Source organism: Bombus huntii, chromosome 14, assembly GCF_024542735.1.
Source record: "Bombus huntii isolate Logan2020A chromosome 14, iyBomHunt1.1, whole genome shotgun sequence".
Classification (NCBI taxonomy): domain Eukaryota; kingdom Metazoa; phylum Arthropoda; class Insecta; order Hymenoptera; family Apidae; genus Bombus; species Bombus huntii.
Window position 1 is genome coordinate 174,018 of NC_066251.1, and position 22,603 is coordinate 196,620.

General features: G+C 43.9%; 1 protein-coding gene across 11 annotated transcripts in view; it reads right to left on the minus strand.

Moving 5' to 3' along the window:
* The window catches only part of LOC126873494 (CLIP-associating protein 1), a 28,322-nt gene extending 6,108 nt beyond the window's left edge, over window positions 1-22,214 (minus strand). Inside the window, exons 1-19 of one of the 11 annotated variants that reach the window (XM_050634391.1) lie at window positions 14,024-14,145; window positions 13,670-13,748; window positions 13,006-13,111; window positions 12,595-12,766; window positions 12,320-12,496; window positions 12,016-12,092; window positions 10,450-10,563; window positions 4,873-4,904; window positions 4,657-4,756; window positions 3,919-3,996; window positions 2,984-3,141; window positions 2,668-2,904; window positions 2,190-2,443; window positions 1,926-2,110; window positions 1,620-1,745; window positions 1,358-1,468; window positions 1,169-1,264; window positions 886-1,066; window positions 535-769 (exon numbers count right to left, since the gene is read on the minus strand). In XM_050634391.1, the coding sequence (XP_050490348.1) occupies window positions 535-769; window positions 886-1,066; window positions 1,169-1,264; window positions 1,358-1,468; window positions 1,620-1,745; window positions 1,926-2,110; window positions 2,190-2,443; window positions 2,668-2,904; window positions 2,984-3,141; window positions 3,919-3,996; window positions 4,657-4,756; window positions 4,873-4,904; window positions 10,450-10,563; window positions 12,016-12,092; window positions 12,320-12,496; window positions 12,595-12,766; window positions 13,006-13,111; window positions 13,670-13,748; window positions 14,024-14,130 (2,625 nt within the window). In that variant the 5' untranslated portion in view covers window positions 14,131-14,145. Of the gene's footprint in view, window positions 1-534; window positions 770-885; window positions 1,067-1,168; window positions 1,322-1,357; window positions 1,469-1,619; window positions 1,746-1,925; window positions 2,111-2,189; window positions 2,444-2,667; window positions 2,905-2,983; window positions 3,142-3,918; window positions 3,997-4,656; window positions 4,757-4,872; window positions 4,905-5,094; window positions 7,773-10,449; window positions 10,564-12,015; window positions 12,093-12,319; window positions 12,497-12,594; window positions 12,767-13,005; window positions 13,112-13,669; window positions 13,749-14,023; window positions 14,146-21,592 lie in introns of those variants that run through there. The other 10 variants (XM_050634392.1, XM_050634390.1, XM_050634393.1 and 7 more) reach the window with 10 other exon arrangements.
* Between the last annotated feature and the right edge of the window lie 389 nt (window positions 22,215-22,603).

Below are 22,603 nucleotides of genomic sequence, written 5' to 3' on the forward strand. Positions count from 1 at the left end.
ATCAAGTATAGGATATATTTCCAAATACGAATACGCGAATTCAATGGCAGATGAAAATATCTCGAGTAATTCTGTATTTTAGGCAAAATAATAGACAACGCTTATATACGAGCACGCAGCATGATATTTGTGAACTTGCGTATGATCGAAGGCAGATATGGTTAAAGCATCTTCGTATCACGTAATAAATGATGAAATAAGTGAAATAAAAGTAACACTGCAAGCGGCTGTTTTTATCACATATCGATTAGAAAAGCGTTATTTAAATAAACATAAGATAAGAAAGCGTCGCGATAGAATAAATTTATGAATCATATATATGATATAACATATATATATATATATATACATAGACGTTAGACGTATAGAAGAGACGTTTTTTATAATGTACATCGTTGATGAAATTGATGTATTCTGTATTGAATATTGTTTGTCACTTTATACGATATATATGTTGTACTACGACAGTACGATGAAACGATGGTTATTCATTCTGTCTTCTCGTAGAAAATCTATCGCACTGCGTTTACTTACATCGTTTGGTCGCCTAAAGCTGTCCATACTTCGTTCGGAGCATATGCTGCTGGTTTCACTGTCATCGCTGTGATCGCCCTTTCCTCTCGGTGTTCTTGGGTAATTGTCGATATTTTCGAAGGTAAGCGCGTCCGCCAACGCTGATTCCGCTTCACGCGACTGCTGCAGCATCTTTTGTGCCATAACTGGTCTGGATTGAGGCCTGTCCGTCGGAGACATATGTAAACTTCTTCCCCTATATATTTCGTTTCGCATATGTTTAAATATATGTATATATATATATGTCGAATGTTGTTTATCCGGTGACGGTTAAGACGAAAGAGCGTTACGAAGGTAAATATGCCATCGTACCGTATTTTGCTCGCGAAACTTCTATCCATTCCGAATCTTTGCGGACTTGGTTCACGACTGTTACCGGTACTTCTGATCCCGTGGCCGGATAACCGTCTAGGTCTTGCAATTAACGATTCTCCTTCGCGATTGTACGTTGCATAACTGAGTCTCGAGGACGGTGATCCCGATCTGCTGCTAGCTGTTACGTACAACGTAAGAAAATACGGACTGTATTAGATTAGGCGTTGCTTTTAAAAACAGATTGGGAATAACTATTATTTGGTATTTTGTTCGTACTCACGCTGAGATTGCGACACTCCGGATACTCTGGTCCTTGTTCTCGCGGTTCTTTCTGGACTAGCAACGGCGGTTGTGTCCGGTGATTTGCTAGGTCGTGCTAAACGAAGAGGAGATGGTGGAATAGGTGCGACTCGTTTAAAGCATACAATAACAGCTAGAATGAAAATCGATTGCCGATGAGACTACTCACGAAGGGACGCTTTCTGTCTGCTCATATTCGCGTACATCATTCTCGCTTTAGCTCTTTGCGCGGCTTGCAAATCTATCGCGCTAGTAGATCTAACGCCCGGAGTTGCACGATCTGAAGACAAGTGGAAAGAAAGATTAGGAAATACGGAGTAGGTATGCAGGAGATTAACACGATACGCAGCATTAGGTACAAGACACAGGTGCACATTCTAAGACATGGTGCAGTGATGTTTCAAAGCATCGAACGAGAAGGTAACAATTACAATGACTATCAGTGGGTCTTTGGAGAACTGGAATACCAGACTGACGATAAGACCGTGGCAAGGAGGGAGTTCGTCTGAGCGGGCCATGGGGTTGACCCGAAGACTGATGCAAATTTTCCGTACTACCTTCGTACGTTTAATGCAAAGGAGAGTCACAAAAGCAGCATGAAAAAAAGTGAGAAGTAGTTTATATAGCGCACTGTATCGTTACTTGGGTCTCTGCATTTATCGTACATCTACTACGCCAGTCCCTATTCTATTCGAAATATCATTTAATAATAACGAATCAAAGATAAGAAGATATACCTGTGGCGCTCATCACTGGTCTGGATGTTCGAGGACTAACGCTGGCCGATCTCGTCACTACGTTCAGACTGTTAATGCTACCGCTATTGCTAAGGGACATCAACGAGCGTTTGTACGCGGTGTCGAGGCTGTTGAGCAATGCCTCTGCTTGTTCCGGAAAATGATCTTTGAATGCCCAATATGACCTGGAAATATTGGAAATGTAACCGGTGTATTTTGTTTAAAAGGGAGCGAACACGAACAGAAGCAACGAGGAATATTTACTTCCTGGCAAAGGCTCTTGCTTCCGAATCCGAGTCGGCGATACCTTTCTTGATCGTATCTTGTAAGATGGTCAAGTGTTTCTGTAATATTTGAGTAGGCCATATTTGTAAAATTAGATTTAGATATTCGCACGATGCTCGACGTATGTCTTTGCTCTTGTGACTTAAACAGGATGTGATAATTGGCACGAAACGACTGTAATGCGTATTCTGAAGAATAAACCTCACGGCTACGGCACCAGCTGTTGCCACAACCTGAATGTACAAAATTGTCCATGTAAGTTTTTTTCCACGTTATCATTGCGAGCGCAAACACACACACACACACACACACACACACACACACACACACACACACACACACACACACACACACACACACACACACACACACACACACACACACTCTCTCTCTCTCTCTCTCTCTCTCTCCGTTTGATTTTAACGGTGTATTGGCGTTAAATAATTACGAGTCTCACCTTGGCACTATTTTGTATGAGGTTCATTAAGGTGAGTAAGACTGCTTCTCCAAAACTAGCGAATTTATTTTTTAACTGTTGACTAAGAAACGCTAAGGTAATGCACGCCTCCCTTACCACTTGCGACCTAAGATCCGTGCAAGCAACTTCAAAAGATCTTTGCACGCTTTTCAAGTTTTCTAAAAAGTTTTCGTAATTCGTACCGCCCGCTATAACGATTGCTCTTAATTTTTTCATCTGTAAGATAATTAAGTTTATGCCATGTGCCACTAGTTTAGACTGTTTAACGTTAGAACGATATTATCTCGGCACATACACTCTCTGTCCTTTGTTTCCAATCTTTTTTATCGTCACCAACATTTTCTCTTATGATTTTCATCTGCTCTTCGAGATCTTTTGCGGAAAACAAATTTACAGATGGCACATCTTCGAACGCTGTAAGGAAAGTTTCCTCGTCGACGGCGCCAGCTTGACCTGAATACATAAGTAAATAAATAGACAAATACATATTAATTATAGACGTATGGATATCCGTATGAACGTCAATGTTAAAATACGTATGCACCGATTTACTAATTTACCAGATTTCGCTTAATTTACTAATTTATGCAGCAGAATATACGAGTTTCGATAGTCGAGAAATTTGCAGCTTTGTTCGATCAACTAAAAATCTCGTAGAGTATCGAGACGCTTGAATTTTATGCCGCTCCGATAAATCGCATATAAATTATCGATATTGTTGCCACGATAAAAGGTAAAACGACTTTTATTTGTAGGTATATTTTTATTTTACCTCGTGGTAGTGTGAATACTTTGCGACGCTTCAAAGCATTGTTAACTCGGCAAATGAGAGTGAGCGAGGAAAAGGCAGTGCATATAAACAGACAAGATGACAGATGTATAGCCGACTATAGAATATCACGGGTGAAACGATACGCGTACGCGAACGAAAGGAGATGCAACAACATTGTACAAAGCGTAAGGCGTAAGGGGTTCGAGCGGCGATTAAAAGTGCATAGTACACATAGTACGGTAAGACGAATACGCGTTAGCTGCAACGAATTTGAGAAATTTCTGGTTATTTGCTCGTACTTGCGTCGTGCTGGCTATTTGGGATTTAAAGGGAAGGAAGAGAGAAAAAAGAAGAAAAAAAAAAAAAGAAAAAAAATCGTGGAGAAATATGGAAAATTTGCGCGAAGAAACCATCACGGTATAATAGAAAATTAGTAATGCCAATAAAGTTTTAGATACCTGGTGTCGGTTTTACTGACACGTTTCGTTTGACGGTCGTAGCCCTTGGAACCATGGAAGATGTATTACCAGGCTGAGCTGTCATGCAAGCGAATAATTAGCAGTCTCGTCAACGAAACGTCAACGGTTTATCGACATTTCGTCGGCGCATGGTTGCAAAAAATATCATTAATATCGCATGGTGAAATGCCGAGCGACATGAGCGGCGACAGGAGTAAGCAAGAGTTGTAACGTTAGCACGCTTCACACCTGTGCGTTGGTTGCAGGAGGAACACGTGCTTTCGTAATGTTAATCTTAAAGATCGTCACATTCATCTGGATTAACCCAAACAAACGTTTATCTTATACACAGATAAAGCACTTGCAGCACACAAAGCAGCATACAACTAACAGATTTGACTAACGCTTCGATGACTCTACGTATCGCGATAGATCGATTCTGTAAATAACGTAAAATAACTCGATTCGCGATATTACGATTGCTATAATAGAAATGTAAATTGACGCGTCTATAGTTGTTCTGGTTAGGTACACGGGCTTGGGTAAACGGTTATTTTAAAGTAGACTCGCTTCGAACGAGTACAAATACACCATGCTTAGAACGAAATAATCAAAATATGACGTTTATAGTGGAACGTGGTCGATTTACACGGGATGAGAAATAGCATCGAGTCTATAGAAAACGTGCGTGCGTGCGTGCGTGCGTGCGTGTGCGTGCGCGCGCGTCTGTGTGTGTACCTAGAGCTGAAGATGGAGCTTTCGCAGGACCGAATTGTCCTCTTTTCGGAGGAGCAGCAGCAGCAGCAGCAGCTAACCTTTTCACAGGAGCCGATTTAATCTGTAATATCGAAGTTTATCTCGTGTATTAATCGGTAATATAGTTAATAATAATATTATTACGCTAACGCGTAGGTAAACGCACGTATACTTTGAAACGTTTAAACCGATACTCACCGCTCTGTCCGTTTCATCGGTGGTTTTGCCAACTGAAAGAAATGCGTTCAACGAGTTTAGCAAAGTACGCAAATATATATCTTTTTTTTTTTTTTTTAGGCATATGACGAAATTATTCGATTGTACTATGATCGACGATTGTTCGAATCGTCGTATACATTTATATTTGGATTCGTTCTTAACGAAAATTTCGTTTTCTCTTTTTCGCGAAAAGCTTTGTACCTAAGTGCGGATATAGCCACGGTGGTTTGTGAATGTCGCAATGACAACCTCTTGCTCGAGCACCTGGATGCTTTACGATATTATCCCATTGAAGAATCCATCTACTACTTGGATCCCACAGCTTTTTATCGATACTGGGATATTTTTTTAAACCCCTGTGCAAGCAGCGATGACCGCTTGACAAGAGTACGTCGGTGTGATTCATGGTAATTAAAAAGTCTGGCTTTTATCGAAATCAGCGTATGACACGCGCAGTTACGAGGCAACGTTTTGTTAAGTAGAAAGCGTAATTTATCGTTGGACGGAGTTTGAGTGAACACCATCACGGTACGAAAAGCGTTGGTTATGGCAGGATAACTCGATGCGATCTTGCTGCATCGTTTCGCATTTGCATGATATTAATCAAGACTGCACGTACGTACGTACGTACGTACGTAGAGGTACTGAGAAATCGAGTTTGTCAGAGTTATTAACGAGATAGGTTGGCGCGAAAGACAAAAGATTTCCGCTTCGAGTCTTAGAGAACGACTCGAAACCCATTGAAATCGTTTCCTCGTTCGCGTTTCTCCTCGAGGTTAGAACGAACGAAATAATCGGCACGAAATAATTGGCGAGTGAAAGTGATTTGCATTATCCGCCGACGAGACAGGCGATTCCCGTTCGACTAATTGTTGATTTTTTAATCGCCACTTTGTAATCACGGAACTCGGATGGACGAACTTTTGTCGATGAAATTCTTCGATAGCGCGGCTGTTTCGATCGAAAATAAATTGAAATTTACGATTGATAAAGAGAGGAGGAGAAAGAAGGAAAGAAAGAAGCGGATCTTTTGCGATTGGAATTTTACTTGTCGACTTTCACAAAGTTTCTCGTCTAAACTAAAACTAAAATCGATTCGCTCGGGGGAAGCAACGTCGAGTGATAATCACACCGATTCAAAGTCTGTGAAAATGGAAACTGGAAATCAAATTAGCGAGTACGGAAGAGTAAAAATTTCAAAGAATATTTCGAGCGAAGAGATTACAAGTATCCGCGGCGACCGTTTTTCTTTCCTTACGTAGAGGAGGTACTGGCGCCTCGTAAACGGTAGAAACGGTCGTGGAAGAACGATCGAAAGAACGTTTCGTCTGGACGCGGTGTTTCAAAACGCGACGGTTCGTTTCATTCGTCGATATAACGGTGATGGACGTTTCTCGGGCAAGATGGAAAAGCGTAAAAACGAAGAAGCAACGATTCCGACATTAAGTCGGCAAGTGGAATGGTAAAAGGTGGAACAGCGCGGCTCAACGCGCTAGATGAGAAGCTGGATTTGCGTTTGATAAACGCGCTATCACAGCCAACGAGTTAATAAGGGCGGCGATAAGGCACGAGAGTTGCGTTCGACATTTTGAACACCGTGTTTTCCGCGACCTACGACGAGAAGACGAGAAGACGAGAAGACGAGAAGACGAGAAGACGAGAAGACGACGCGGTTGAAAAAAAATTATCGATAAATTGCACCTCCAAGGATGATTGCGTCACGAACACGGTGCATAGCAAGTTGCGCGTAATAATCCATTAGCACACACGTGTACAAGCACGCCTTATTTATGCTTATTTATGCTTATTTATGCTTTATTATGCCGATAACGAAAATCGTACAGAGACGCGTAATAGGGAAAATGACCTCCGGTGAGACGGAGAAGAAAAGGTAAATCGGCACGACCCGCGTTCTCTCGGAGACAAGAAGAAGAAAAAAAAGTGAATATCGCGCGAGACAGCTATACAAATGTGCATTTGGAAGACGTCGAGGCCCGGTAGTAGCGCGACGACGATCTGCTTTCCAAGAAACCGATCAACGCTCAACGATCCAACGAATCTATTCGCGTCCCTCTATCGCGAAACGGGTCAGTCACGATGACTATTTTCCAGGACACAATGTATCGTCGATAGTTTCTTTGTATCTTCTTTTTTGTCCAACGGCACACGTCCGTTAGCTGGCCGCGCGGACAACGCACAACGAAGGAATCTTTTTCTTGCAGCGGCAGGACCAGCTTCCACCACTACCTTGGTACAATCGTTATCGCACGGTATCGCACAGCATCGAATTAGCGTGGTAAACGCGGCAGGCGATAATTCGCGTAAAACGTCGCGCAAAACGTCGCGTAAAACGTCTCCTCGTTCGAACGAACGCGATCGAGGCCAACACTGACACTGGCGAACGCGGCTGATTCTACGACGAATTAACCGTTCTGGCGACACCAGCTGCGAAACATCGTCGTATCGACGACATATTTCGTCGCGGTTCACTCCGATCGAGCAAACAAACGCGCAAAGAGAAACTGAAACGATCGTCCTTGCCCATTGTCCGTGAACGGTAGGAACGCGTGACGCTTAGAACGCGTCACACTAGTCGCGCTGTGCCGGCCAGATCGTGTTCGGCTGGTGACACAGAAAAAAAAGCACGATCGGACCAGCGGGCAGACGGTCGCGACTTTGCATAAGCTTTCTCGAAGAATTCAGCGAGACCCGCTTTCAGAAGATAGACGCTTGGAGAGACGCGCGTGTCTCGCGTTGTTAAACGGCCACTCGTTTACGAACTGCCGTAAGCGATGCGAGACAGTCGCGAGACCGGTGGCAGGCAGGAGGCCCGAGACCGATCGCGAGACTAAAAGTCGGACAGGAGGAAGGGGACCTTCCCCTATCGGGTGCCCCTCGATGGCGGCCAAACCGAGCACAACTATGCATAACGTTCGAGAAGCCATCGTCTCTCGATTACGTTAGACCTTGGAACATTAGCGGACCATTGGACAATCTCATTGTCGGATCTAATGCTTATTCGCGATTGCACGGATCTTTGTCGCGGCGAACAAGAGTAAATTTCGCGGCTCTATTTCGAAGTTCAGGCCGCGTTATCGATCGATTTATCAGAAACTCGACGAGTACAATTAAACGCGCGTGGTATTGGCAACCGCCAAGTTCAACCGAACGGAGACGAAAAAGTCGAGGGAAACAAGCGACTACGATTAACGCGATTCCGTTCGATTTACGGTCGTTTGAAAACGTATCCACGCGCGTATGGGTGGACGATACGAGAAGAAAGAGTAGACGAGGACTGACGTCGGTGCGAGTAAGAGAGTAAGGTAAACAAGGTGAAAACTGTCGCGGTTGCCTTCGAATCGAATCTCCGACGACGGAAACGAGTCGAGGATCCTTCGTGGAGAATCGAACCGCGACCACCTGCCGAGACGATGCGACAAAATAATTTCCGATAATCTACGCGATCAAGACGAGTCGGTGGCGCATCGGCGTGCAATCGAATTCGAGATGTACCGCGGCATGGAAAGGAAAGTAAGCGGCGATTACGATGTTTATGCGCGATAAATCGCGTACATGCACGTATATGTGGTATACAGTGTGCAATAGCGTCATCGAGAGTCGGGCAAAGATTCCGCGGCAACGAGTCAACGCGAATAGAACGGTGAAAAACGAAAGAGCAGGTTCGGCCGATACGTAAAGTGCCGACGAAGATTTCTATTCGGCGATTGAAAAGCAACCACCTTCAAATTGGTTTCGTATGGCTTTAGAAACGTTATCGAGTGCCCTAGAGAGAGAGAGAGAGAGAGAGAGAGAAGAACTTGGTCATGTTGGATAATTAGAAGGGAAAAAGGATGGAATTGGGATAGCTGGTCGGTGGTTTTCCCTCGGGCCGATCGATCGATTGTTTCACGTACGACGACTCGTTCGAAATATTTGTAATTACGTGGAAGGTTGCGTGGAACGGTGTAATTGATTGGAAGCGCAGGACCGACGATCACCGTCTCACCTTCTTCTAGAAATTCATCGTGAATCGAGCGCAGAATAAATTACGGATGGAATACGAGACGCAGTCACGCTGATTTCTTCGCTGAAATCGTATTTACTATTTGCCGTTATTGACAGACGTTTCTGTCGTTGCTTGGTGAAAGTAACGTTATTTATTGTTTTTATTTATCAAAGAGATTTACAAGATACGATGCTTCCGTTTCCCCATCGAAGAAAGCCGAGTCAAGAGAAAGACGTATCGTTCTCTCATTGTATCGCCAGCTGGTATCGCAGCAGCAGCTACGACGCAAGAGCGGCGGAGGAAAAAGGAAAACGCGAATGCCAATTCCACGGAACGATCGTTAATCGTTGCTAGAGACAAGAAGAAAAAGAAGAAAAAGAAGAAAAAGAAGAAAAAGAAGAATCAGCCACGCGAACAGCGCGCTTCGAACGCGATAATCCTATCCTCGATATTACATAACGCGTACTGTACGTTCCAGCATGTACGTTATTGTACACACTGTTGGCATTATCGGATGAAAATATGGTTTCATCGTGGTTGCGGGCAACTCGTATCGCTTAACCATTGATACTCCGTTAATGTAATTAGTCGATCGAGCCTTCCGTTTTCTCCCTTAAAAGCGCGTTTTCTTCGATTCACTTTCTTCCCAGGTAGGACCCTTACTTTCAGTTTTCTCGCGTTCCGTAGCTGGTAGTCTCTGTCCACCGATGGTGCACGACGTTGCTTGCCACCCGTGGAATCGCCGCTTGCGTCGATAGGCTAAGCGCGAACGTCGTTGCGAGCTCGCGCAGAATGTCAGCGAGAGTCGACGAGAGAGGATAAAAAGGGCATCCGTGCGCTATCCAGCGCTTAATACCTCACTAGAGAAGAGAGATGAGAAAAGAGAGAAGAGAGAAGAGAGAAGAGTGCACGGTAAAGATAAATGTTCGTTGCCACCCTACCTTTCGCCTCTCCCGTATATTCTACACGCGTCTCGTGCGCTGTCCTCGGGGTATAAGGTCGCACGATACGAAAGCGAGTCGAAGCTGAACGGTGTGGGTGCTAAATACGATCGAACGGTAAAGGCTAGGGTGAGTAATCTCTGTCCCGAGAAAGCAACCGGTGCAGCAGAAATGCACCTTGCGGAGACATTTTTATGTCGTAGCTGGCAGAGGAGAAACGTCCTTCCTAACTGATCTTAGCTGATCTTAGTTGATCTTTGATTATCTTGGATGATCTTAGCTGATCTTTGATGATCTTGGATGATCTTAACTGATCTTTGATGATCTCGGATGATCTTGGATGATCTTAGACGATCGATCGGACGGGCCATTAAATCGTTTCGATGAAACGGCTGCTTCGATATCAAGTACGACACGCTATAAAACGACGGACAGATCAGGCAGAGCGTTTTCCTTCCCCCCTCGTGACGACGGGTCACGGGGAAAGAGAGGCTCGTGCGAATCTTTCGCAGCGGCGTATTCGCGCGGCTCGATCTTTCCGTGTCGCGCGTCGCGTACTCGCAAGGATTCTACTACTACTACTACTACTATTACTATAATTAGCGATACCTGCAAATTCCGTACGGCCGAAAAAGATATTCGCGTGGTCGCGTGACAAGAGCGACTCGGCTCGGATATACCGGGAAAAATATTTCCTTCGCCCGGGTGCGTTCGTTTCGTTTTCTGGAAAAAGCGGAATAGCGAGTTTCACCGAGTTGCCGAAGGGAAGAATTATCCAACGACGAGGACGAAAATGATGGATAAGCGACTCGCAGACGGAAAAACGAGACGGGAAATGATTCTATTAATATATCTGAAATCAAGCGAAGAACCGTAATTCCCCTGCCAAGCCCATGTATGACCTAATCGCGATCGAGTGTCGGAGAAGAAGAAACGTATTTCGTCTTTAAACGCGGATGCCTTGTCGTATCGCGTATTGCAAATACGCAAAAATTTTGTTCGCAAAGTATGCTTGGCCGAAAAGTAAATACAAATATATAGTAAATACCAAGATGTACACTCCGCCGATATATCGTTATCGTTATCGTTACGCAAGAGAAGCGCGTTTTTCACCTCTTCAAGGGGCAAGGATTATTAATTATACGATGGAACGCGTGTGAGCATCGTGACTCGTCGAAAATCTCGATTTGCGCGTACTTTTTATTTATTTCTTTTTCATTGCATCGACAGCTTTGGAACTAATACGTCGAGTATTCGATTGCCGGCGACACGTAATATTTGCGATGGAAATTCGAATAACCTGACAGTAGCCAGTTACAACGTTGCAAGGTCGTTGGTTTAAAGAAAAAACAGGCAGGACAGCTTTGGCACGGTATGAATTACGGACAACGTTTGAAACAATACACCGGCGATATCGCACGGTATCGCACCACCGTGCCTGTCGGTGTACGTAATATCTTATGTAACATCTTAGAATAGACGACGCGAATTAGTAATATGGTTAGTTCGTTGGTCGATGATGGAAACGACGCCTTATGCGAAACTGCGAGAGACTTTGCCTGGCAAACTAAAGTTTCCCTGTCCGCGGAGCTCGCGATCCGGCTGTTCGACGAAAGACATCCGCGACGAAAGATCAGATACGCGGAGATATTAGGCGCACGTTTGCCGGAGAACGAACGATCGATCTGGAGAGACAAGTCGTCGAGAAAACTGTTACGTACAGCGGGAAAGAAGAAAGGTGCGCATCGGTTAGCACGAAACCAGAAGTTGGAGCAAAAGACGCGCCAGTGCGACGTAATTAAATTCAAATTGACCGTGTTTTACCGCGCTGAATCGAGCGAATATTCCTATCACGTGGAAGAACAAGCGGTCCTTGTTAAATATTCATCGTGTGTATCGGCAACGTGAACAATGCAGAAGAGAGGCCCGGTGGGAGTGTGCGCGTACGCGTATGACCGAGCAAGGGGCGAGGAAAGAAAAAACGAAGGTTGACGTTCTCGAATGCGAAGGTATTCCAACGCGATAGCGTGGATGGCTGCGGGATGGCAGCACGATACAGCTTGAATAATATAACGGAGGTGACGCGTGTCGCGTCGGTTGTAAAAAGGCGTAAAGCCTTTGCTGACTTAATTTGCTGGATACCTGCTGAGAAGGAAATTCGACGAATTTACTCACCGTCCGAAGACATGGCCAGAGGCAGCAAGTCGCCAGCGGCTTTCAGCTGATCGAATTTTTCTATCAGCAACAGCAATCTGCAACGCAAGATCGAACGTATTGGCTGGTTGGAATGCGCGCGATTACACATGCAATTCTTCGAATTGAACCGTAAAATATAACCGATAAAGTAATTAGCAAGCTTGCGAGTAAACGATTGGAAATGGTCGACGGTGAAGTTGTTTTAGCTAATTTAAAAGAAAGTAACATTTAACGAAAGAAATGCCGGCCAGAAGCCGGCAATCGATTTCGCTTTTTCACTCACTTAGCTTGCGGTACATTGTGCTTTCTCTGCAAATCCACTCGTAATCTTTCACCAACGTGTCTGTAGATATCCGCCAATGTGTTTAAAGCAGTTTCTCGCACTTTTTCGGATGGATCCGATAATAATTTCACGATACTTGGAATCACTCCGGACAGTATCATTTCATCGGCGCCGTGCCTGTAAAAAGATTCATCGTTATAAAGATTCAACGAGCGATTTCTAGCTGTGGAAGAATGTTTCTTTCGTTTTCTAGTAATCTAGTCGCAGTTTCTTACTCGTTCAACGTCGTGGTTAGTAGAATCAGGGCTTCCTCTCGTAACTTTGCATTTTTGTGACTAAAGGCCGGTCGCAGTCTGTCCAAGAGTTGTTGAGGAGACATACACCCTTTCTCCATTATTTTGAGAAGCACCAGTTGCGCCTTTTCCCGTGTCGCATCCTTGCTGTCACCTATCGCAATATACGCGTATCGTCGATATTCTTAATCGCATCTCTCGCTATCTAAACGATACCGAAGGAAATAAAGGGTATTCGTAATACGCGGTTAAAGCTACACAACGTACGATGGCTCGAGTGGGATTTCGGTAAGCAGCGAAAGAATTTCCGATAGCAACGAGTTCAGTTTCCGTTATTAAGAATAATTTACGCATTTAACGACGAATAGCTGGAAGAAAGTTGAAGACACCTACCTAGTCTGTCTATCGTTGGCTGAATAATAGTGGAAATGTAAGGCTTGAAGTCGTGACCCATTCGATCCGCGAGAAACGTGAGGATTTCTAAACCATTCTGCACGACCTGCAACAACAGAATCAAAGGATCGTTTTAACATCTATGGCAGATATATCGACCATTGGAGAATTTCTAGCCGACCGAGTTATCGAGGCAATCGGGCTGCTCCGGCTAATTTACTCGACACAGAGGACGTTTATACGCGGTGGTACTGTGACGAGAGATTAATTAACGACTCGGCGAGAAAACGCGTACACGGGAAACCAGTTTGTCCAACGACTCGTACATCGAACGCCAACCGATCGAAATAGCAAAGTCAATGGCTACATTAACGGCGAATCGATTTTGTTTGACAAAAACAAAAAAAAAAAAAAGAAAAAGAAAGGAAGAAAGGAAGAAAGAAAGAAAGAAAGAAAGAGAGAAAAAGGGAAGAAAAGAAAAAGAAAGCGGAAAAAGAGATACGCGTTCGATTAAAAAGCGTCATTTATTATTTGTTATAATTATCTTCGAGATGGGTGGTTTAAGGGGATTCAAAGTTTCGCTTTAATAAACGCGCCGGGTTGCGTTTACGTTGCATCGGAGGGCTCAGAGTATATCGATCCACGCAAGATAAACTCTGCTTGCCTGAGAGCCACAAAATCCTAGACCCCTCGCACTTTCCCTCTTGCTCGTAATTATACTTGGTCTACCGCGAGCTCTCCACCTGCAACCTCGTAACGATTACTTCGCGGCATTTGTTCGCGCCTCTCTTCGTTTTTCCATAAACATAACGGCGCGGAAACATAATCGCGCACGTTTGAACGAATTACACGCATTCCGGTGCCATGATCACGCGCGAAATCAATAAGAATCTTTGATGCGCGCGGTTCGCCGGTGATATTCACCAAGTGGTGACTGTAAAACGTGCACGCTATCTCGACTCTTAAAGAACCGAGGAAAGATTCGTAATTATTCTCGTAATCGAATCTAAAGCGTTACCTCAATTTGCTGTTGAAAAATACGAGCGGGATAAGGAGAAGCACGACCAGTCGGATCGGTACGTTAAGACGATATGCGAAAACAGCAGCTTCGTACGTACGTAACATAGTTTTTCGACGTTTCGCAGGGGAGAAAAAGTAAAATACGACTCGTAGCGTATTCTTTGCCGCGTATATGATCGACGTATATAGCAAGTGGAAGAAACGCGGCAATAGGAGAAAGAACGGAGAAACGCGACAGCGATGAATTGGTCGTACGTAGCGCGGAGGAAATGTCGCGTATTGGAAGGCGAACGTTGGATTCGAGGGTGAACGAACTGGTCCTGCGGGAGGAGGACGAGCAGATCGATATAGAAAGTGCAAGTGCAGGCTAGAGTTCGGTGCGTTTATCGCGACAGAACCCTTCGAAGTAAAGCCCGATTACTCGGGTTGTGTTCATCGACGACGACGACGACGACGACGACGACGAGAGGTACGGCTAAACGAATATCGCTCGGTGGACGATGTAGCAGGCAGGATCGGCATTGGCAATACTCTCGTCGGGTCGAACCCGATGTCTCAAGTGCACACGGCCGATCCAATGTCACTGTCTGCAAAAGCGTCCATTACTCGGCGACAGTTTAAATACGTTTAACGAACCGCTATACATAGACGTACAAAACCTATTTTAGAGTCGCGGGGTAAACGTTCTCTCAGGGCTGTCGTCTGGCTGTGACATCATTGCTCGCCACCGAGGCTTTTCGTTTCTCTTTCTCTCTTAACTTTTGTATAATTAGCACACGGTTTAATCGTTAACAGCCTGGGCTGAACGCGCCCGCTTCAACGTGCTTAATCGCGCTATTGCAATAGCAATTATTATTATTATCATTATTATAGCAATATCGCGTATACAGAGTACAGGCATTATCGTTATATTTTACGTAGCATTTTTCGAAAGCGATCGTAGGAAAGAAAGCCGATCAGAGCATAACCGTCGAACGATAACGGGGTAAGTTTTAGCAAAGAGAACGCGAGACCGATCGATAAGACGCGGAGTTAATTACCGATAGATGGTCGGCGAGATATTTTCAAGAAACAGACCGGTGGCGATCAAAGTTTCGACGGTGCTTTATTCTCCTGGTTGCGCTCTCAGACCGCTCTTGCAACTACTTTTAACAAATAGCATCGAACACAGTGTGTCCCTGCGATGAAATATTTTTTTAAACAGAAGGCTGAAATTTATCGACCTCCTAGCTACGTGCTGCGAGCGTACGTTACGATCGAACTTGATCTCCAAAATCTGGCGTCTCGAGGAGAAGAAAGGACTACACAGCTGTCCGACTATCGTCTCTTCGCTCGCCTATCGAGTAGATCACGAAGGATAAACAACGAAAGATGGACAACGCGCGCGCGTGTGTGAGCGAGTTGTCCGCCTGGCTTTAGTCGTCAAAGTTGGAGGGGGAGCAGGGCCCGTTAAAACTGGCAAGACCACGTGGGAGGTGGTTACTCCTTCTTCTTCTTCTTCTTTCGCTCGCAAAAGCACCGTTCACGGCGAAATGTTCGTTCGTGCTTTTGTCGCAAAGCAATCGCGTTACGAGCGACAAACAGACCAAGCTATTAAATAGAATCAAGCAGAAGATCTATCGAGTACAAATAGTCCCTTACTGGACGACGAATCGAAGCGAACATGCATGCTCCTTACGATCAGCTGGACGATGATTTCGCGGTTTCGTTGTCGCTCGTTTCCTACCAACCGCTTGTTCTTACAATCGCTTCGGCTGACACCGTGCTTCGTAAAACGAACGCAATTATTATTAATCGTACAACGTGGATCTCGTGTCACGTATTCGCCTAAAGTAACAGGAGAGGGAGAGAGAGAAGGTCGGGGGGGGGGGGAGGAAGGAGGAGGAGCTGACGTAACAAGTAGAACGAGCGATTACGACCAGACCGTGTTGTTCGGGCAAATTCTTCTTCGGTTGATCCGAGGATTTGTCTAACGGTATAAGAGGACGTTGATTTAATAACGTTCGATTATGACGAAAACGAGATAAAGCCTACTGCGTCGATTGTGTCGATTGGGTGAATTGCGTGAATTACGAGAAGTAAGCGTGGATTTCGCAAATACCGGTACACGATTTCCAGTTATTACGAGTCCGCACGGTATATACGTATATAGGTATGAATCACGGTGACACGCATCCTCCAACCCATCTATTGGCTCTGTGAAAAAGTAGTTTCACATATTTTAATATCAAAGCGAGTCAATTTTATCTTATTGACACGACCGGACCACAACCATCGGTTGCACAACTTCTTCGTGGAAAGAACTTTGGCTTTCGAAAAATTTGAATTTAATTTAAACGTTAATCTATCGGCTGTATTTGAAATCGTAACGCCGTTTCCTTATAAAATCGCTTTATCGTAAACCACGACGATATACTAGAAAATTGTATCGGCGTATCGATGCGCGATGATCCACCGTCGTGGAGACCACGCGTGTCCGTGTTTCGTGGCGGGGAACCGGTGCATCCAGTTAGTCGCGTAATTGTCGCTCAGCGGCTATTAATAATTTATGGAATAACAGCCGGCACGAAGGGTAACCCGAGCTTTGCCGCTTTGAATTCCAACCGACGTCTATCGAGATGTCTATCGTTTTTACGGCGACCTTTTGCACCAGTTATCGAGAGCGATCAGACGTGGCAGACTATAGTTACGCGAATTGCACAAAGTAACGCAGACTAACGCGACAAGTGTAAAAAGTAGCGAGATCACCGCGATCAGGCGAGGCTGATGTCATGCTTGTTTAAATTCAAAAAAGGAAACGTTCGCGGCAGAGGAACGGAACGGTAACGAGAAGAGGAAGAGGGAGGACGACGGAGGGCCGACAAACTATGGGCCGCGGTTCGCGTTGTCCCGTGTCCTTGACATCGATATACGGTGCACCGTTGTCTCGTAAAAATGGCACGGCTAATCGTAAGATCTTCCATAACAAGACTCAATCGCGTTGTCGTGATTCTCAATCGCGACAACATACAAGAGCACCTGGTTTCCTTTGTTCGCGACAACGTTCGCAGACAGCGCGTGAATCTATCGGATGGCACGATTTTTCTTGCTTCTCTCGTTTTTATTCACCACTGGGTGACTTTACAGGGCTTGCCGCGAAAATTACGACAATCGTGTGGCTTCGGTGATTATTCGTCGCGCCATCTTCCTTAAAAAGGACGCAAAGGGATTCTTTTCGATCCACGTATATCCTATTCTCTGTGGAGACGCGACTCGAGAGATCTCGCGACAAATACTGAAACGCTCTCTTGTCATCCGTTCCTCGATTACCTCTTACCCACGAAATAACGGACTTGCTGGCGTTTCGATAGCGTTCTGAATCGATACGTTTTCTATCGCGGAATCCAAAGTTGGGAACGACCCCTCGCCTAACCTTATTACCTCTTTCGTAGCAATTACTCGCCGTTTCAACCGCTCTTTCGCACGTTCGCTTGATATTCTCGCACCAACGACGTGCACTCGGCAACAAGTGGCGCTGGATAACGATACACGACCGGCTAATACCTTTTCTTCTACTTTTATCCACTTTGACTGCTATTTTTTTCCATATGGATATCGAGCTCGTAAAGTAAAGTAAAGATTCGCTGGACGGTGCGTCAAGTTGCCAAAATTTCCGTATCTCGTATCTCGTATCTCGTATCTCTACAACGTTCGGACCATGGTACATCTACCAAGGTTGACTCGAGAGTTTCCTTCTGTGTATAGGTCAGCTAGGAGAAAGACTTGCGAGAAACAACTTGCGAGAAACAACTTGCGAGTAACAACGCGTAAAACGATAAAAAGCTAGTCTAAATATAGAAACGAACGAGCAACTATACTTCTAAATATGCATGTTTGGCCAAACACGTTTTACCAAGCATACTTGCTCATTCGTACATTACACGCAGAGAAACGTATCGCGCGTACAGTGCTGTACAATGTACAGTGTACCGGGGATCGATGGTTCGACGGATCATTAAGAAGGAAGCTGAATTTGAATCGCAAACAACGGCTTGGACGATCGCACGCCGTTTATCACTGCGAGGAGCAGAGCTTTTCTCCGTTCCTTGCATCCAGTCTCGGAGCAGAATGACGTAAGCCTATCGACCTGGTGAAATTTGGCTAGTGTCGATTTTTTCAATGTTCGCGTCGCAGACCTTTAGTATGCTGACGTCGTTCCGCGCCGATTTCCATCGACAAACTCGGGGAGTCAACTTTTGACCAACGCAACGCTTATAAGTTTGTTCGTTTGTTTGTTTGTTTGTTTGTTTGTTTGTTTGTTTGTTTGTAAGAAGAACTGTTCTAGAGTAGAGCCGTCCGTTTCCCTCTTGATCTTCCCACGAGATAAATCCATTCGTAGAAACTCGTCCGGAAATGCTAGGAAAGAATCGAGGAATTTGACTTTGCAACTTTCCCTCGAGTGCCTGTTAACGAGAAAGAATACTCGTGTAACATGCGAAACAAAAATTCCTGCGGCTAATTGCTTCATACGTAACTTCTCTTCGTGTCGCTCCTATTCATTGGTCACGTTCTTTCATGCTCTTTCATACTCAGCATAAGTAGAGATGTTTCAAATATATTATACATAATAATATATAGTTGCGTCTGTAGGTGTTTGGATATTCGGAAATTGTTGCAAGTACATGTGTACCTACATAAACTGTAAAATGTAAAATGTAAAATGTAAAATTTAAAACGTAAAATGTAAGATATAAAATATAGGTGGTCGAAATATACAGCTGATAAATATCGATAAAGACGATAGTTGCTAGTTGATATTAATTAATAGAGATAGAGGAACAGTAAGAATGAAAGTGGATGAAAACCGGTCGTGGGAAGAGATCCGAATCAAGTAAATTTAAGCGTGTAGGTTCAATGTTGAGACGTTAGAGCGATGGAAATATGTGTTTGTAGCCACGTTCCTTGTTTCAGCTTAAATTTAGCAGAGCAGAGAGATTTAAATTAAAAACTTAAAGCAGAGATTTAATAACGAAAGTTAGGCGATTGACTTCAACTACAACTTTGAAACTGTAACGAAAACATCGACGTTTAGATCGAATCGCACCGGGTAGCCAAATACTCGTGGATGGTAGTACGTGTCCGTTGTATCGCGTCTTGACTGCGGGACGACAAAGATGATTAGACAGATACTCGACGAGTAGTACTTGCGTACAAGTAGTTTCGACGAAACTGCCTACGACTCTACGGGTTTCCATCGCTTCGATCGCCTTAACATCGTGCCGATTCGTCGCGTATTTTCCTGTTCGTCCCTTTGCACGTCTTCGGATTCGGCGTTTCTTCGTCTATTACCAACGAACGTTCATCGATTGTGAATCCAATAGCTTCGACTAAACGCCGATCGTTCGGCGACATACTCCGTGACACACTGTACGTACATGGCGTGAAAGTTTTTCCCTTATACGTTCTTGGCGCAGAACCAGCCCGAGTTTTGTAGTATCTCGACGAGAAACCAATTTCGTCGTAAATCATCGTTTTCGTTGAAACCTCGCGATCAAAACGATAACTGGTTACAATATCCAAACACGAATAACTAAAATGATATATCTTGTCAATGTTATCGATCGCACCAAAGATTAATGCGAGATTAGATGGAAATCCAGGTATTTTGGATGCAAAATAATAATCGATAATTCCGGAGATGACGAATCAAGCTTACAGGTATAATTATCCTTATTACGTTACGTTTCTTACGCCTCGTCCATCGACGTCCGTTTTCATATATCTGTATTCCTGTTGACTCTACTATATTTTAATCTTACTTACGTTTCACCAAGCAAGAAAGCTCGCTCGATGCTAGAACGAAATTATATCTCGCATAAATTGCAATTTATATTTTTTTTTCAAACTTGGTTAGAATCAGGTCGAAAGTAACGTCTATCGTTGTACCGAGAAAATGAAAATTTGGTAATTCGTTTACTTTTGTCCAAGTACTAGCTGTACTTATAGAAAGAACACTTTGATCGTTACTCGCTCTCGCCATTAAAAACATTCGAAATTAATACTCGGCGTAATTGTCAGCGTATCTGGACTGTACAGTGAAACGGTGGCTTTGCAAAAATTGCTCCATAAAATAGTAACGAGTAAAGCGAAGCCTTCTTTCCATTTTTCCATTTTCTTTCCTTTGTCAAGATGTACTGAAATTAAAATATTTAAACGTCTCCGTTGTTTTTCCCTTTCAAGTAATACGTAGCATACGTTCTGTCTTGTGTTATACCAACGTTATATTATATTATATTATATTACGTTATATTATACAGGCTGTTACCAAGCAATGACTAAATATCTTTCATTGAACAAAAAGAAACGAGACTTTGGTTTCCCTCGGCTTCGCAATCATATATATAGTGGAATATTTTAACTAAGTCTAGACAATAGTATGTACATATACTCGTTCGTTCCCCGAACGAATGGAGCACAAGTTTCAGCAAGTGGAAGGAATTTATTGGAAACATCGAGGACCAAAATTGACATTGATAACGCATGCAAATCAAGCTGTTCCATCTCCCGGCGGAAGGTTAAGCGACCGAAAGGCCGCGCGGAATCAAATCTTTCGTAGGATCCTTGTCTGAAGCAAGCTTCGTGCAACAGCCGCCCTCTTCTATCGTACGTGTAAGAACCGCGAAAAGTGCTTCCCTTTCGTCTTTATTTTGTCGCAATTCTTCGAATTTCATTTATAAATCAATCACGTTGCTGTCGCCAGTAGTATCGTCCATTCCAGAATGTCGAGCGTAGAAAGTTTCGTGTGCAGGCAGAATATATATGTAGGTCGACCAAAATAAAATGTACACAAATATGTCTTTGGCCTGAGAGAAAATTCGAAATATGGACGACTATCGTTCCTGCTAATTGCAATTTACTTCTCACGCACGATGACGATTATGCGAACTCTATGGACCGATAGGAGGCTGTTTAGCAATTAACGTTCTCACATTCTGACCGATAGTTAGACATTGTAAATTCCATAAATGAGCAACTCTGCCCGTACGTACATCGTCTACGCTCTATACAGTCTCGGCGGTTTTGTCACTCGGCACACCCCGCTGTACTTTCCACCTAAGCGCTTCCAAGTCGCTTCTTCTTTTCATTAAGAACTTCTTTTAATCGTATTTATCCGATTCCGTTGCATACAAACACAAAGGTTACGTAGGCTAGAAATGTCCATTAGGCGTATTAGTATGAATTACTCTATTGATATGTAAATGGTAAAAAACTGCCAGATCTCTGTTGCGTGGTCTTGTTTACATAACAAACGATAGACGTTCATTGTCAACGCGCTAAAAATAATAATACAAGAGCTTGGCAACATGAAAACGTATTACTTGACAACAAACCTCGTGTACGTGATTATACGCTACTTCGCACGCTTTCTATTTCAAATTAATAAACTATGAAAGAATACCATATACTCTTTTATTAATTATCGCGGCTCAACACCAAACTCGAACATCGTTAAAGTTACCTACCTATGTACTAACTTTTAATAACCTTATGCTTTAATAATTACAATGCGTACGGAAAGACTCGTTACCTTGGGGTTGCCGTTGCTCAACCATGGTATGATGTTGTCGATAAACTGTCCGATGTCTTGACACTCGATGCTCTTGGTCGCATCTCCCAAGTAATTCAACAGCAAACTACCAACGTTTAACTTTTTCTTGATGTCAGTCGTTGACAGGAGCGGCATAAAACCGTCCATATCACGCGGATTCACCGCCATGGTGGCCAACACGCACGACGTCTCCACACCTTTGCGAGTCTTTGAACGAAACTAGATTTCACTCGTGTACGTCAAAGCACATAGCTCATCGTGGTTTCATGATGCACGAGAACGAAACACGCGTCTTTCGTCATGTCAACGACGTTCACCACCGAGAACACGTATATCGGCGAGGCGGAACTGTCCTTGCGATTTAAAAGCCATACGCAAAACAGTACTTTTTCCCTGATTCTCTCACACACACGATCGTCGTCGCGCGAGTTACACCGAAATTATGACGCTACGCCAGTGATGTTATTAAACGATATTTCATACAGGATTCCGCGAAACTTTCCACCTTTAAATAAGCAACATCGCTCACGTTTCGCTTGTATTATGCACAAAAGATAATGTAACGTAACGAAAATCATCGGCACCGTACACGCGACGCCATTTTCATTCCTTAGTGCCGACTGTCTCTCTCCCTCTTGAACGATACCGACGCCAGTTAGTTCGAGCGGATGCCGCTGTAACTAGCACTAGTTGGTCGTTTCAAATATTTTTCAAATATTTTCCCGTTATCAACGTTCCGAGCAACTGTAAGTATCTTTTAATTGTTATCGATTATCAATCGACTAGCTAGCCCGCAAGTTTTCCAAAGTCTGTTTACACAAGTTATGCAGAACGTTTACTCTCTGTTTATCATTTGACATTTCTTTTCGCGAGTACCGCAATTATCCAACCGGCTTCTCTAAAAATCTCTATTCCCGCGTAACCATTACCATTTTTCCAGATCTTTCGTTTAACTTTGAATTTCCAAGTATTTGTATATTTATATATTTA